Source organism: Anomalospiza imberbis, chromosome 7, assembly GCF_031753505.1.
Source record: "Anomalospiza imberbis isolate Cuckoo-Finch-1a 21T00152 chromosome 7, ASM3175350v1, whole genome shotgun sequence".
NCBI classification, from domain to species: Eukaryota; Metazoa; Chordata; class Aves; order Passeriformes; family Viduidae; genus Anomalospiza; species Anomalospiza imberbis.
This window is the reverse complement of record NC_089687.1, coordinates 22,967,973-22,983,906: the sequence shown is the minus strand read 5'-3', so window position 1 is coordinate 22,983,906 and position 15,934 is coordinate 22,967,973. Positions and strand designations below refer to the sequence as shown.

Below are 15,934 nucleotides of genomic sequence, written 5' to 3'. Positions count from 1 at the left end.
ACTTCCTCTCCACTGAGACTGTGAACTAATGTGTGACAGTGACTTTTAAACTAACGTTGGATGCCAGGACCAAGAAGAAAACATGATTCCCTATTTCATGCAAGTTGCTAATAAATATCCACAGGTCTTAGATAAATTTGTGTCAATAACCAGAAATGGTTACCCTTACCTCTTGCTCCTAACCCGTTTTTATCACAATGCACAGAAATCAATCTGCATAACATGATATGCATCTGCATCTATAGAAAGGTTTGTCTTTAAACATCTGCTCATACTTCATGCAGATGTAGTCCTCCACACCAATCCAGCAAATGCTTTTAAGTTTCCTTGATTTTGAGGCTTCAAATGAATTTTGAAAAATTGAGTCATTTAGCAACCTGAATGAAATTTTGAAATTTGAATTTTGAAAAATTGAGTTATTTAGCAACCTGAGGACTTATTGTTGCTAATTTCTTCTCCCCCACTAAAGCAAATTATATTTTTTCCTTTACTTTAAGTGGGAGAGATGCTGAGACTTAACAGGTCTGTATTTGGAAATGCAATTTACCCGTGACTATATTGCAACCCAGGATTCCTTTTGCATTTAGAGACATGAACATATAAAACAAGCCTGACAGTATATGGTCAAAATTAAAAACTTAGTTACAAAAACAAAAATATTCCCTTGGCTGTGCTGGAACAACTCCAAGAAAGACATCTAGTATTTGGATAAAAACATTTGATCCTTTTTCTTTACTTTGGAAAACCATAACAGATACATGCTTACACAAATGATATCCTTCACCTCAACATGCAGTGAGGTTAGATCTACATCATAACAGAATATGCCATAGTTCTGGCTGAGAACTTGGCTTTTTCTTGGCTCCTTTGAGGTGAAAGGAAATGGCCAAAATACAAAAGAAATAGTGCACCAGGCAAGATAGATGTGCTTGAAATCAAATCAAGAACGTACCTGAGAGAGGGACTGTCTGAGGTGAGCTATTTGAGCATTGTGGCCTGTAAGATCCTGCTCTGAAACAATCTGTTTAAGCTTCTCCTTCTCTATAGCTATGCTGTTAAAGGCAGACTTCAAAAGAGAATGCACTAAGCAAAAAGAAAGAAATAAAACAGATATTTTCTTGGCTACAGAAATCACACTGACATCACACAATATTTCAGCAATATAGACAGAGAGTGAGACTTCCATCCCACAGTAATGGACATTTGAAACAAGGGCCTGAACTTCAAGTAATCCATGACAAATTAAGTACAAACACTTACAGGTTGCAATGGCAATGCGCTGTATGTATATTCACACATATCTCATCTGAGCATATTCTTGGAGCAGAACATATGGAAAGGTGCATATTTGGAAAAATTGTGTCCAATATGTGTTATTTTCTTACTGGTTTTTATTTGTACTTTTCATAGTAAAAGAAACATCAGTTCTGCTAGACTTAATATTGTACTAATAAAGAGGATTACTTGGTCTTTAAACTGGTTTTGAATTTTTTAAGATGTCAGTCTCACATTTTTTCTATGCTTGTTATAGAACAGCAAACTGACAAGAAAACCTTTCTAAAATGGTATTTTTCAGTTTGTAGGACCATTCACTTACTGGCAATAAAATTGCAACTCAAAAGTACATTCCTGTAATAAGCTCTTTTTCCATTGATTCCATTAACACAGAAAACATTGTACAAAAATTAATTCACAGGATTATGTGCAGCAGTTACATTCTGAATTATCTTTGGGAAGAAATAATGCATTTTGTTGAGGAAAAAAAGATGTTTGCAAATTCAGTCACTTATTTACAGAATGGAGAAAGCAGTTCAGAAGACTTGGAAAACAATTTCAGAGTTTACTTATCTCTACATTTATGACATGCATGGAAAATATAAGAAGGATAATATATACTGCCTTTGTGTAAGCCACTTGAACAGCTAAAAATTCTTATATAGTATCACCCAATGTAGATGAATGCCCTGGCCATAACTAAGTGAGGGCAATAAAGAAGCACAACAGAGAAGCACATTACAGGGAAGGCTTGGCATCTTCAGCTACCTTTTTGTGCCATCAAGCAGAATTCTTCTTGAAGCTTCATGTACTCAGTAGAGCACTCCAGAGGGTCTGTTACATGGCTTGGGGGAGCCTGAAACTCAATATCTGCACAAAGGTTGGGGTTGGATGAATGCAATCGAACGGGTGACATTGTAGCACTGAAAGGGACCTACAGCGAGAAACAGAAAAGAATTGTTGCATAAGGTGTAACCAAACTTTTGACTCTGTTGAAGCAAAACAAAAGACTTAGTTCACAATGTGAAGAATATGGCAAGGGTGAACATGTAACTTCTTACTCTCCTAAATCTCAACACAGCTGATGCAGATTTCTCTTGATTTTTTTCATTGAAATAGAAAAAAGAAGGCCTAAATACTCAGCTAACAGCTAATGATGGAATATTTAAATTCTAACATTTACAAAAAATGGATGATTTCCTAATGCTTAGATTACTGGAAAATTGAACCATGAGACATGCTCCTTTGCATTTGGACATTTGAGAGTAATTGTCGATGAGTCTGTTATTGCAATACCAACAACTGAAGTATGAAAGTTCCTCCAGAGATCTAGAAATAGAATATAATATTATCTGATATATCGTTGAAGTTTTTCAAAACTATTCATAAATCTTCAGTTGAAACTCACTGTACTGGCAATTATAAAGAGGGAAGAAGCATACAGTCTACTTTCTTTTTAACTAAACAAACAAACAATAACAACAACAAAATAAAATCAAAACTCCACCTGATATTCATTTAAAATACATGGACCACAAATAAATGCAGAGAGATACAGTTTAGTAAGATCAAGCAAAGAATTTAGTTTATTATCTTCCCACTTCACTTTCTCCTCTACTTTTCAGGTACAGTAATAAAAAAAAAGTACATGCAAGACTTTCTAAGTTATACATACATTTATCATGTACTAAGCAGCTACCTGTATGCTACATATGTACCGTATGGCTACCACTGCTATATAAGTGATGCGTGTGCAAGAGTATTTTGTATTTTACTTTAATGCTACCATTTATACGCATTAATATGAAAATCAGGCCAAGAACACAATTTTCAACTGTAAATGCAACAGAAAGACATGCAGAACTATATTTTATCACTTAAATATTAACCACTGTTTAATGTATCAAATACTGCTTAGTACAGTAAAACTATTTAATTTCATTAGATTGATCAAATGTGTAAATCAAGAATTTTCACACTGAAGCACAATGTAATCATTCAAATATGAAAAATGGGGCCAAAATATAAAACGTCTCTTCCAAGTCATGATAAAGAGCAGAAGATAACATAAAAAGTCATATTACTAAGAATTATTATCAACAGATGACTTCTAGAGCCACTGTCATCAGTGGTTGAACGCGGTACTTTGTTATTTAATTAGATCAGGGAACAGTTTTATCAATTCCTTCCTGTAAAAACTGACATCAATACACATTTTAGGTTTAGGTTCTGATTTTCCAATTAAACCCTCAAAATCCTGTTGGATCTATTATTCATTCCACTCATGAGCATACTCTGTGAAATATGTTTTCCACACTGTTCTTTCTCCGTTTCCAGACACATACAGTACATTAAATAGTAACTCTATGCCACCTATCTCATATAAGCTTTATTACTGCTCTCATTTATTTTGATTTCCAGCTATATCAACAAAGTACATATTTTTTTATTGGACCTCATTTTAGCCTCATATCAAGAAGAATTTGTTAACAGAAGATGTATAATAAATTCCTTCCATTCGTACTGGGTATTTAACTCTTTACCTTCTTCACAATTACCAGGTTGCCTGTCTCAAGACCCCAGCCTAACATCAGGTTAATGGACTCCTGTGGCTAAACATAGGTTAATTTCAAATTTCTTTTCCAAAACCTTTCCCGTTCTTAAATGGGAGAGCATGTATCCAGAACTTTCTGGCTGGGAACATCACAAAGCTTCAACTGCTCCAGGTGGCTCCAGAAGGGCAAAGTAGGTATCTACACTGTACCTGTGTGTATGAAGAACATACCCAACCCTCCAGATCACCCAGAAGGCAGGAAAGAAGCTGACACCAGCTATAAAGTCAGAGCTTGAGGGAGAGTCCCCCCAGCCCCACATGCCTGTGGTGATGGGGGAGGTTCCCCAGACCCACAGGGACTGGCAGAGCTGCAGGCAGGCTGCCCACACATGCAGGGGGGCTCTTTAGTCACTCTCTGATGAATCAAGCTGAAGAGATCTGCTTTAGATCCACCATTTCTGCCGCAAACCTCAGCTAGCCAGGCTGAAAAGAAAGGTTTCCGCAATTACGTTTATTAAAAATAAAAAATACTATTTTCAATTAAGCCCTAGAAATGGAATTTATGTGTTCTACAAATATGTCACACTACTTGCAATAAATATACATTCACATGAGAGAGACAAGTAGCCTTGCTGACTGCTTTAAATTCAAGAGCCAAAAATACTGAACTGCTGATTGACATTGACTTTTTTAGAAAAGTTTCCAAGCTACTTTCCATAACAGATGAAAAAAAAAACAAACCACATCAAACAGCCATTTTCATTCTCTTGAATAAGCAACAGTTCAGGAAACACTGCCAATATACTTCTCTTCCCTTTTTTTCCTTACAGGCCTGTGCTTTCTCTCTGTATTCATGGTGACTTGATCCTGACTTTACTACTCATTCTCTTTTTGGTTGTTTTTTTATTGTTGCTGTTTTGAAGGTTTTTGAAAAAATATTTAGCTTCTTGATCCATCCCTCTAGTTTTCTCCATACAGACACTTATCAACACAGCCTCAGATGAACCTTGTCCCGACTTCCTGCTTTGCACCAGAGGTGTTGTACCCACTCATCCATCACCTTCCTCAGAATTATGTGTTCATGTAGGAACAGACTGTTCCTGGCCGAGTGGGTTGTAAGAAAAACCTCTTTCTGCTGTGCATTTAGCTGATATAATTCTGTATCCCTCAGTCCATGCACACAGCTTCACTGTCTGGGAGAAACAACCATTTTGTGCATCAGCCAGGAAGAACAGGCCATGGCCAGGAACACTGCAACAGCCGCAGTCATTTTGGTGCCTCTAGCTTTCCTTCCTCCTGCATTTTCTCCAGCTCCTCCAGAACCTCCCTCAACAGGTTCTCACTTGAGCTGCAGGTAACATCTCAGCAATTCCCTGTTCTCTTAGTGCCTTCCAACCCTGGTCCAGCTGCGTTTGTCCACAGAAGCACTCCCTAGGTAGGGAGTACAGCCCTTGCCAAAGCTGTTTAACTACTGCTGAGCCTTCTGGTTAGAGCCTCCCTCCAACACTGCTCAGCCCTGTAAACTGGGAATCAGGCAGATTTCTGTGCTAGGCAGGCAGACCGACACAGCAATCAATTACAGAGCACGCATTCAGCATCAACTGATTACAGAGGAATAAATTTAGATGAGTTAATTTCAAAGCTGGAGAAACACTGATATGTCTCATATGTTTTAAAAGAGCATAGCAATAACTGAGTTTGTGGTTCAGGTAGCAGAAGCTCAAGATAGTTAGGCTTAACCAGAAACTGTGTCAGATCTAAGGGATTTTAGCTTTGGCCTGGTACAGCAGACCCTGGAATACCTCAGCCTGGTGAAGACATTCGCTGCTTGGGATAGATAAGGAGTTTGCATTAAAGCTCACTTCAGTCTTTGGCTGAACAGTCTTCCCTATCTAGCTGTTGTACTTATCTGTTGATGGATTAGTACAAATGTCTATATTGGGTCCTCCTAATGAGTACTTTCTTGATAAAGCAGCAGCTGAAGATATCCTCTTGATGGCAATTCAATTTCACAAACAGGACTTCCCACAACTAACTCCCAGACCCAGTGCTGATTTCATAGCTCTCTATTTTCTGACAAAGATTTAGAGAATTAGCAAAACTACATACAGACACTGAGGTAGTAATATGACTTTTTGGGATTATGGAACATAAACAGAAAGTGCCTCAAATGAAAAGGCTAACCTTATGCTACTTATAGAAATAGCAGGAAATTTTATAATTTCACGGTTATTTGTAACAAATCTCCTTAGTTCTATTGTCTTGCTATAACGGTCACAACATCTTTTAACAGAATTTGATCTTTTTTTTCTGTTCTGTATAGTCTGTCAAAAGACTTATTGCGTGCAGGGCCTGAGTCTATCACTTGCACTTACATAGAGGAGGAGGGACATGAACCATGTACACAAGCTCAGACCCACATTTATGGAACACATTTGTGTCGGGCCTGACCACTTCTAAGAAACTCAGCTGAAAGGGGGTAGCATAGACACCTCCAAAAAGTGCAAGAAACATTTTTATAAGTTTATTACACAATCAAGTTACACAGCGTCCCATCCTTAGAGCTATCCCTTGATTTTTAAATCCACTCACTGTTGTAGCCACTGCAGCTGCCAGTCTCTGCCGGCGTCGTGTTGTGCTGAACTGGCCCTTCGGTGCCGGCCCTTCCTGACAGTGAATGCAAGAAAAGAAGGAAGTAGAAAAAGAGAAGGGAAGGGGTGATGGGACACAGGAAGATGAAAGGTGATCAGAAAAGGGAGAGGGAGAGTCTTTAAGTGGGTTTCCATTTTGTTTACTCTTATGGCCTACACATGTTGAGGACATATCATGTGTTTTCAGCTGTGCATGCCAGAGACATAAAAAGCTGGATACTTCACTAAAATTATCTCCAGATGAGTTGGACTGCAGTGCACTCACTAAGGCTACAAAAAAGAAATCAACCAGCATTGTCATTCAGAGTAATAAGGCAATAATGGAATAAGAGAACAAAAAGGATGTTACAGCATGCCAGAAAATAAAACAAAAATCAAGCTCCTTCTGGAGTCACCTGACCATCTAGAAGATGAATTCTGACAGAGATCACTTTGCAATAGTGGAAGTGCATAAACTGTGGTCACTGAAGATGCATGTGGCTCAACAGTAAAATTTTTCAGTGTGTATGTTATCAAGTGAGTTTTCTGAAGTAAACATTCCTGTACATAGCTCTGGCATTTCCACATCCATCCTTGAGCTATTGAATCATTTTCTCCACATATCACTTTTTTGAGTTCCACCTGCTTTTCCCATACATTATTGAAGGCTTGGCTTCCAAACCAAGGCAAAAACTCAGATAAAGAAACATAAATAAAAACAAAGTATTTCAACAACTGCTTCCTTTTCTGCATGTCTAACTTCTGGCCTCATCCTGTTTAAGTTTGCATTTATTTTACTTGCAAGAAAATTTTTCACTATACATTAATGTCAAGCAAGTAACTGTCTAATGCAGAGGAGCTCCATATCTGTCATAAAGTCATTCTATTTAATCTTTAATCAAAATGCCATTATTTTGAAGTAATTTTAAGATTTTGGAAGACTATGAAATACATGTTTCTGCTTTTAGAAATCAATTCCCAACTCCTTTACATTTTTCTTCACCCATAGCCACTACAGCATTTTAGATCTATATACATTTTTACTTTTTCTGCAAGAAGCCTGATTGTCATACAAATAACAATGTCTAGATTGGGCAAATGGACACCATGCTGAAGAACAGGATATTGTATTTCAATTATTAGCTGAACTGTCTTGCTTCTGTAACATTCCCAGTAGGGTTGTGACAGCGGAGAATGACCAAACACTTCACCCTCTGGCTGATATTAGTGGCAATGCCACTGACAGCTGGAAGGATTGTCTAATGATCACAGTACAAGACTTGTGGTGCAATATTTTATACAATTCTCACATTAAAATGATGTGTGCATAACCTGTGAAATACTGAGAACAAACTCAGTTAAAACAGAGAACAGATCATATGCATAATGTAAAGCTCTTTGTGCTCCAAAAAATATGTCCATTCTGTGAATAGGAGTACGGAAGAATATTCTTATTTAAATAATAGGGACAAACCTATGTACAGAGAGAGAGATGCACAAATTTATATGTATACAAGATTATGAATGCAGGTATGCATTGTTAAAATGGGAATAGTGAGCTTTGCAAAACCACACACTCTCCCCAACACAGTAGAAAGTGAGGTCATAATCTGAGTTGCCATAAAAAGAAATACTTACTTAAGGGAAAAAGTAGTAACTAGTCTGGGTCTGGTTTCAGTTCTGAACTGAAAGCCTCAGTAAAGCAAGATGATTTTTCAGATTACTCCATAATACACAGCTCTCTATTAAACTATTCCCTCTGTGAAGTCTTGGAATTTTAGAACTTTGAGCTTTTGTGGGAAACCAAAATATCACTGGTTTTTTAGTGTTTTGCAGTAATGTTTTTTTTTCTTCCTTTTAAGCTGTCATGAGAATGATAACTTAGCCTTTTACCCAAAGGGAAATAAATAATAATTTTAAAAAAAAGCAAACCAAAAAACCTCCCAACAAAACAAAACCCACTAGTCAGTTCTTGTACAAAAGTATAATTTGTAAAATGAATTAATACAGGTCAACTAAGCTGTTGTTGCAAGCCATTTTCAAAAGATTTTAAATAGGCTTTTTAAAAACAAAATGAACCTCCTTCATAAAAGTAATCTCTCTTAAGAGAAGCAATTAATGTATTACTCTTGAGTAAAGGCTTGTAAATTCAGCTGTTACTTCTAAACAAGTTAGCAATAGTAAACACCCAAACCTGCAAATGTACAGACACATGCTATGCTCATTTTTACTTCAGGGGGTAACCTCACTCGAGTTACAGGGATTAGCTGTGTGAGCAACGTCAACTGCACACAAAACTGGCATATTTAAGTGGTAATTATTAATAGCTGTGTGAGCAAAGCCAACTGCACACAAAACTGGCATATTTAAGTGGTAATATTAATGTCTAGGAAACAAATCAAGCTATTTACTTACAAGAAAAAGTATGTTTTAAATACATTATGCACCTAGCATTCATACTGCAAGAATGTGTTTGCAGGAATCCAATAGAAACATTAAGAAAAGAATGTTAACAAGTACAATACAGAACCTGGATGGAAGAATTCCCTCCTTGCCTCATACACAGAGGATACTGAGCCAGCAGAAATCATACCCTCGTTCCCCATCACTCACAAAGCACACACCTTTGTGTAAAGCCCCTAATTTTATGCTACCCAGAAGGATGCTCTCAACATTGTACTATCAGAATGTCTTTGATGTAGTTAAAAACTGCTCATTCTGAAAATAGTTCAAAGTACTCCAAAAATGAAAAAAAATAGGTGCAAGTACTCCAAATGGAGTTAACAGTGAAACTAGCTGAAAGTTAGTTTGTTAATATTAGCATTATTCCCTAAAACTAACGAGAAGTAGGAAGGTATGAGGAAAGAAATAGTACAACAGAAATCTTACCGGTACAAAATGTCAACCTTTCAATAGCAAATTATGAGTAAGTACCATGAGAACAATGATCACAAATCAGACAAAATGATTCTCAGTAGGGGATATTCTGATAAACAGTTCAGAAAGACTTGAAGCAGTCTTGGAAAAATGAGCAATAAGAAAGACCAATGAAGTAGAAGGCATGTCTATCAGAAGAACAAAATGGGAATTAGCTTAAAGGGCTTGTAGGCATCAGAGGAAATCCATATTTTAGTGTTAACCTAAGCAAATTAGGAAAAACACAATGAGCCAGTGAGGCCATCTTCCTACAGACCGCAGCTCTAGCACTCAGAAGACAGGACAGTCCTTGGAAGAATAAACTGAGTCTATCAAACTAGGCAAGATAATGGAGTAGCCATCAAGTATTCTTTGTCTTCTATACAATGTAGAACAATTTTATTGTTTCTGTTTCACTGCAAATTAATTTATAGATCAGACAACAATAACTTAATATTTGCTGCAACAAAATAAGCTTTATATTTGCAACAAGAATTCTGGCAGGAATTAATGCTGAACCAAGTTAGGCAGAGTTCATTATCAGTCCAGAAGTGACAGACCCATGTAGAGCAATGCCATGTACTCAAATTCTCTCAGGGGAACCTGCAACGCTATTTGAAATTTTCAGGAGCTGAGGCACACCCCTGCCAAAACACAGACAGCAGTTTGATGGAAGCCCAGGCCAGTGTTACTTCAGCAAAGTGTAGGTAACATGGGAACAGCTCATTATTCACTAGGACCAACCATAAATCGTAATACATTGATTGCTTTCATCATTTTTGTGGATAGGCCTTCTCTGAGGTTACTATGGCATGAAAGAAGAACATGCAGTGGTGACTGTCTCTTCATAGACATGAAGTGCTTGCATGCATTTACTGATTTTTTAATTTCCCTGTGTTATTCAGCACCAGGGAAAAACTGTGATCCTTCAATTGCACGACATGACATCAACCACAAGAATTCCTTTGTTAATAAACCTTTTTAATCCAAACAGATGCCTCATTGTTCTACCTATTGTGATTTTCAAAGTATAATAGGTAAAAAGAAAAATAAACTACAAGAGCTGCAATGAGAAAGCTGATGCAACTATCATCTCTTTCTTCCTTAAGATTATTGATCTTAAATGAAAACTCTTTAATGTGCCTCTTGGGAACATATTAAAAGCTTTCAAAGTTTGTACTAATTTCAAGATATTTGAATGGATTAAAAGTTGCTGACATTTATTTACTCAGTAGCAGACATCACAGTGGTGATTGTTGGCTCCCAAAGCCAGTTGAATAGTCCTTATTATCAGTTGCTTAATTATAAAAAAGATCAGGTTTTAGATCAAACTTCAGAATACACAAGTACTTCCAACAAAACACAAGGCAGCAATACATGCACAATATGCTTATTTCTGTGCTTTCCATTCTAGGGAAGGGTGGAGTAAATTCTTCCTTCAGATAATTTACTTATTGGTTATTTTATTTGTTTCCATATTAGCCTTTTCCATAACAGAAGGCATGTGAAAGTACTTATAATTGGTAATATTCCAAGTACAGGTCTTGACAAAGACTACTGGTGTTTTTAGTACTTCATTCTGCTTTTAACTTGATGCCACTTGTTCACTTGAAGGCAGCTGCCCTTCTTTGCAACTTTGATATGGAATAGCAGTATCCCTATATGGTGTGTGTATATTGAGTTTTGAATACCTTAATTGACTAATATTCAGATCCTCCTCTTTTCCCTAGATGGCAATGTTTTCATATGAATGAAAATAAAATCAGTACTTTTCTCACTATCTCCTCTAGGTTTTGATAAACAAACTGAGATTTAATTTTCTTCATCAGAAACATGCAAGACAGCACACTGACTTCCTACTTTCAGCTAATATATCATTTCATGCTTAGAATTTAACCTTAAAGTACAGTGAAAAGCAAAACATAGTGCATTCAGTACCTGAAGTTGAATTTTTGCATCTTTGCTGACACTTTTTGTTCTCCATCGTCTCGTGACCCGCTTGTCTTTCTTTGAAATATCTACACAGTTAGCCTACATTACACAAATAGTTAAAAGCAACAAAGTGCTATTAAGTTGACACAAGCAACACAGACAATACAGCAAGTTAGTAAAGAATTGTAGCATTAGACAAGTACAAATTAGGAAGTAAGGAGAAGAACGCTGCTGCTGGGGCCCGAAATTGGAGCAGTGATCAACTGTAGCTCTCCACACGCTTCCATAAACACGTGGTACAGTTAGCTGCTTCAGCAAAACTACTGGTACCCTAGCTTTTCATGGGTGCACAATATTTAGGACATGATCTTGAAATCCTCAGGGATTTCTGTTGTGGTACTACTCAGACATTTGAACAGACAAGAAGATTCAGTGAAAATGGAAGAAAGTATTTATGATTTAGAATCTGCTGTTGCTTTCTGGTAAGAGGAAAACTCACCCTGAACTGGGAAACAGTCCAAAACTTGGGACCTTTGTACTATGCCCCCTTTTCTAGAGCATGCAACTTCATCTTTGAGGGTCTTTGGGTCTCCAATCCTTAAAAAACTTAAAATATTATCTTAACACAACAAAAACTCCTTAAATATAACTTCAATTTATACATGTGTTCTATTGTAACAGTCCTCAGTTTTATTTTGCAAATTACTTAATCATTTGATTTGTCCTATTTAACTCAAATACTGATGACATCTTAATTACTTGTTTACACATGAAACAGAAACAGTATTACACAAAATTAAAGTAGACATATAAGCATTTCATCCAAGATTTATTATTATATCAGATAAACATTCTGAGTTAACAGAAAACATCTCTATATTTCCCTTAACAGAAAGAACAAATATTTCAGTGTAATGATTTATGTTCAAGCATATTTACCTGCATGTCTGTGAAATTTGGTGCTGACTGAGTCCTCTGTAGTATTTCTAAATTTTGAAGAAGTTTACTGAGTTCCACAAGGTTAGACTGACAATGAGCAAGATCTAAGAGATATAAAATAAAAATACATTAGGTGCTTCAATTCAGACTTTTTATTGCCATGATGTCCATTGCTTGCACTCAATTGCACGATAAAATTTAAGTGTTCAAACCCCTTGTAGTAAGGCATCCAAGTAAAAGTTTTGTTTTGTTGGACACTTGATAGGAGTCAACAACAATTCTGGACCTCAAGAAGTGATCGTATTTGAACAATGACATTCATCAAAATAGCAGAGATTATTAGGATAAATTTTAAAACATATAGAGAGCAAAGCTCCCACCACAGGGTAAAAGTTTCCAATTATCTGAAAAGCTACTACGTGTTCATGTAAAGATGCAACTTAACCACCTTACTTACAGGACTCCTTCTTATAACAACAAGAGGTTTTGCTGAAAGAACAAGGCATGAAAAGATAAAATCTAACCTTCTGCACATCTGTCCATCTCTTCAGAGTCCTGCAACCAGGCTGCTACTTTACTCTGACCAGTAGTGCAGGTGACAGGAAGGCTGTTACTGCAAGGTATAGGAGGCTGCCAGGGGAAGCTATTTTGTTGCACCTAAAGCATAATAAAATGCTTACATTTACTATGCTGCTTTGTCAGGGTAATGACTATATTACTTCAGGATAGAAACTAAACTATGCATTGCATTTTCAGTGAAATCTGTGATTTGTCTCCATAGTTCCCAAAGATAGATTTTTCAGAATGGCATGTTGGAGAACCAAACCAGGAACCTCACAAGTGGACTGTGCTAGGTACCAGTTATGAAAGCTGTTCCTTAAGAGGAAGAACACAATCAGCAGAGAGACAGATTTATACCTGGTGACAAAGGCTAGTGTAAACTGTATGGGTGGTGGATACTTTGCAAGATCTCTACATCAGCCCATTCTAATGAAGTAAGGCTAAATTAGACAGTATTTCAGCTGATTTCAGCTGCACACCCTCACAGCTTTTCGCTGGCCGTCGGTTCCCGCACTGGAAGCTCCTGCCCTATTGGCATTAGAAGAAAAGCCCACTGAAACTGCCCACAAGCAAGCCATGAGTTTTCAACAAAAGAACGCTGCACACCTTTCCATCCGACACATTGGCAGCTGGTGAAGATTCTGTAGTAGATGCTGAGGGGAATATGTGGAAGCTGGCATCCCTGGGAGATCTCACAATCTCATTCTGACGGTACAACCGGTGGTGCCGTAACTTTGAAACCCATGCATCAAATGAATCCTGGGATTTCACCTGGAGAAAAATTTACTATCAAGAAAGCATCCAAGATACTACTTTTTTGCACAATCTTTTACAATTTTATTCGTTTCTACTGAGGATGAAAAAACAGTATGTAGTTTTACTCTTTACCTTTAGGTGATAGATATGTTCTTCTGTGTCAAGATCTATTCTACGAGCCTTTTTTTTTATAGACATGACTGATAAACCAACATCAATGCTCCCATGGACCTTTCCTTTCTGTATCTAAAATAAAAACATCAGGGTAAAAATTTACAAGTATCATGCACTTTTTCTATATATTTAACAGAAAACTATCTAGTACTGAAATGGTTTCCCATTTTATAACATTATAGCATAAAGCCATATTAAAAAATAAAGCTGCAATCAGACTAACCAGATTAACCATTTAACCACTTATTATATTTATAGTCACAAAAGTATCTCACAAGAAATGTTGGTACAATGCCAACTCCAAAGTTAAGGTGTGTTAAGTTATTCACACCAGTGCACAGGTACAGGTAAGTAAGAAGCAGAGAAAATTAGACAGTACTCAACAACCTACTGCTACGACTTGGTAGTTATTGGTATCAAATATAAATAATTGGTATTAATTCTTTGTCCTATCCACATGTCTCAGAATAATCAGCTCTGGCTGACATAAAAATTCGAAAAGAAAAATACATGGGCAGGTTAATCTCTCAAGCAGCTTTATTCAAGAAACTACCTCTAGTAATTTAATTTATATTTCCATAGAAGTAAAAAAGATAGAATTCTTGGAAGACATAACCAAAATCTTACATTATCTTTAAATCCATCATCAGCAACTTTCACGTGTGTACTTTCATAAATATGCCTAGAGTGAGTATGAGCAGGCTGCACTTCATTAGAAATTTTAAAGTCTTCAGCTCTACTTACATCAATTGGTGACTTTGAATATTTCAACATTCCATTATCCAGGACAAAAAACCTCTGAAATTATAAGAAAAAAATCCAACAACATTCCTTCTTAATGAGTAGATGCAATTTAAACTGTGTACAACAATTCATCTGGAGAAGGATTACCCTGTAACAATTAAGGAATGTTTGGGGGTTGGAAGGAGAGGATAAATACAGTATTAAATAATTTTCTTGCTTGTTTTTTGAAAACAATTACCTTCTAAACAAACAAAAAAAAAACCCTAGTATCTCTTTTTTCAACATTAATTTCTAGGTTTATCTTAATGAACTTTGATAATGAAGGTTATTTTTTTTCAGTTTTCCAGACAATGTAATAAACCTTCTAAGAAAGAGACTGTAGGACAAGAGAATTATATCTGTTTCTTCATTTTGTTCCTGTTTTCTTCCCACAAAAGCTGGTCATATTTCAAATTAGCAACCTACCTTCCCTATCCAGAAACTGAGAAGTTTTTCCTAGGGCAAGATCTACATCTCAAAAGGAAGACCATGTGAGAGACCCTGGTCTACCATCCAAAACTTTGCACCTTATGACAGACCTGTACTCAGTGAAGTACAGAGGAGATTGTAACTCGTGCTGAAGACACCTTGTCTAGTGTTAATCTAGGTATTAGTACTGGAACAAACATTGCAGCATTCCCAGCAACACCCCCAGGTGATGGGAGGGCTGATGTTTCAGGTGTTAGTGATACAGGGTGAGCCACTGCATCTTCACTGACAAGGTCACCAGGACTGGCCTAACCTGACGGTGCCTGTACCTGTGCTGTTGCTACACCTTTATTTCTGAGCAGAATCCCCTATTCACACTGTATTTCTCCCTCTATTAAAGCTGCCCTAGCTTGTCTGTACCAGATCACTCAAGCTGCTTTGCAGTCAGGTTAATGCAGACTTTGGCACACAGCATAAAGCCTAGCAGGAAACTGGACTTGAAATGACATTTGCTAACTTGTGTTTATCATCATAACTTTAAAAACATGCAAAGTAATAACAAATAACTCCTATTTTTAGAGTGTAACCGAAAGCATTAATCTATGTAAAAACTCAGAACACAGCAAAATATTCTGCATGATTCTCAAAGCTGTCATGACATGGGAAGGAAGGACAATGGTTTCCTTAGGTAAACCTGCTAAATTAATGCTACAAGCAAGGTCAGTAGTTAGACTGCAGAAAATTCTCCTCAAATATGGTTCTAGAAATTCTGTCAGTCACACAACAGATGGTAGCAATATCTCACACAGGGCAGGAAAACAGTGCTTTTCTCTACCCCAGCTGCAACCAGCATATTTGGAGATATAAATTCTTGAATAAGATGTCAAAACAACAAGAACATTTTAGGATTTTTTTTTTCATAGATATGGTCACTAACAAACTTATTAACAAACCCAATGTTTCAAAACCTAAGTTCAGCATAGTT

The 15,934-nt window shown here is 36.8% G+C and overlaps 1 protein-coding gene across 6 annotated transcripts in view; it reads right to left on the bottom strand.

Annotated features, from left to right (window-relative positions):
- Positions 1–15,934, bottom strand: part of OSBPL6 (oxysterol binding protein like 6) — a 90,423-nt gene that overhangs the window by 14,162 nt on the left and 60,327 nt on the right. For 3 of the 6 annotated variants that reach the window (XM_068195990.1, XM_068195987.1, XM_068195988.1), the window contains exons 5-13: positions 14,482–14,535; positions 13,696–13,809; positions 13,414–13,578; positions 12,771–12,903; positions 12,247–12,350; positions 11,314–11,406; positions 6,422–6,496; positions 2,044–2,209; positions 953–1,083 (exon numbers count right to left, since the gene is read on the bottom strand). In XM_068195990.1, the coding sequence (XP_068052091.1) occupies positions 953–1,083; positions 2,044–2,209; positions 6,422–6,496; positions 11,314–11,406; positions 12,247–12,350; positions 12,771–12,903; positions 13,414–13,578; positions 13,696–13,809; positions 14,482–14,535 (1,035 nt within the window). The remainder of the gene's footprint in view (positions 1–952; positions 1,084–2,043; positions 2,210–6,421; positions 6,497–11,313; positions 11,407–12,246; positions 12,351–12,770; positions 12,904–13,413; positions 13,579–13,695; positions 13,810–14,481; positions 14,536–15,934) is intronic. The other 3 variants (XM_068195989.1, XM_068195992.1, XM_068195991.1) reach the window with 2 other exon arrangements.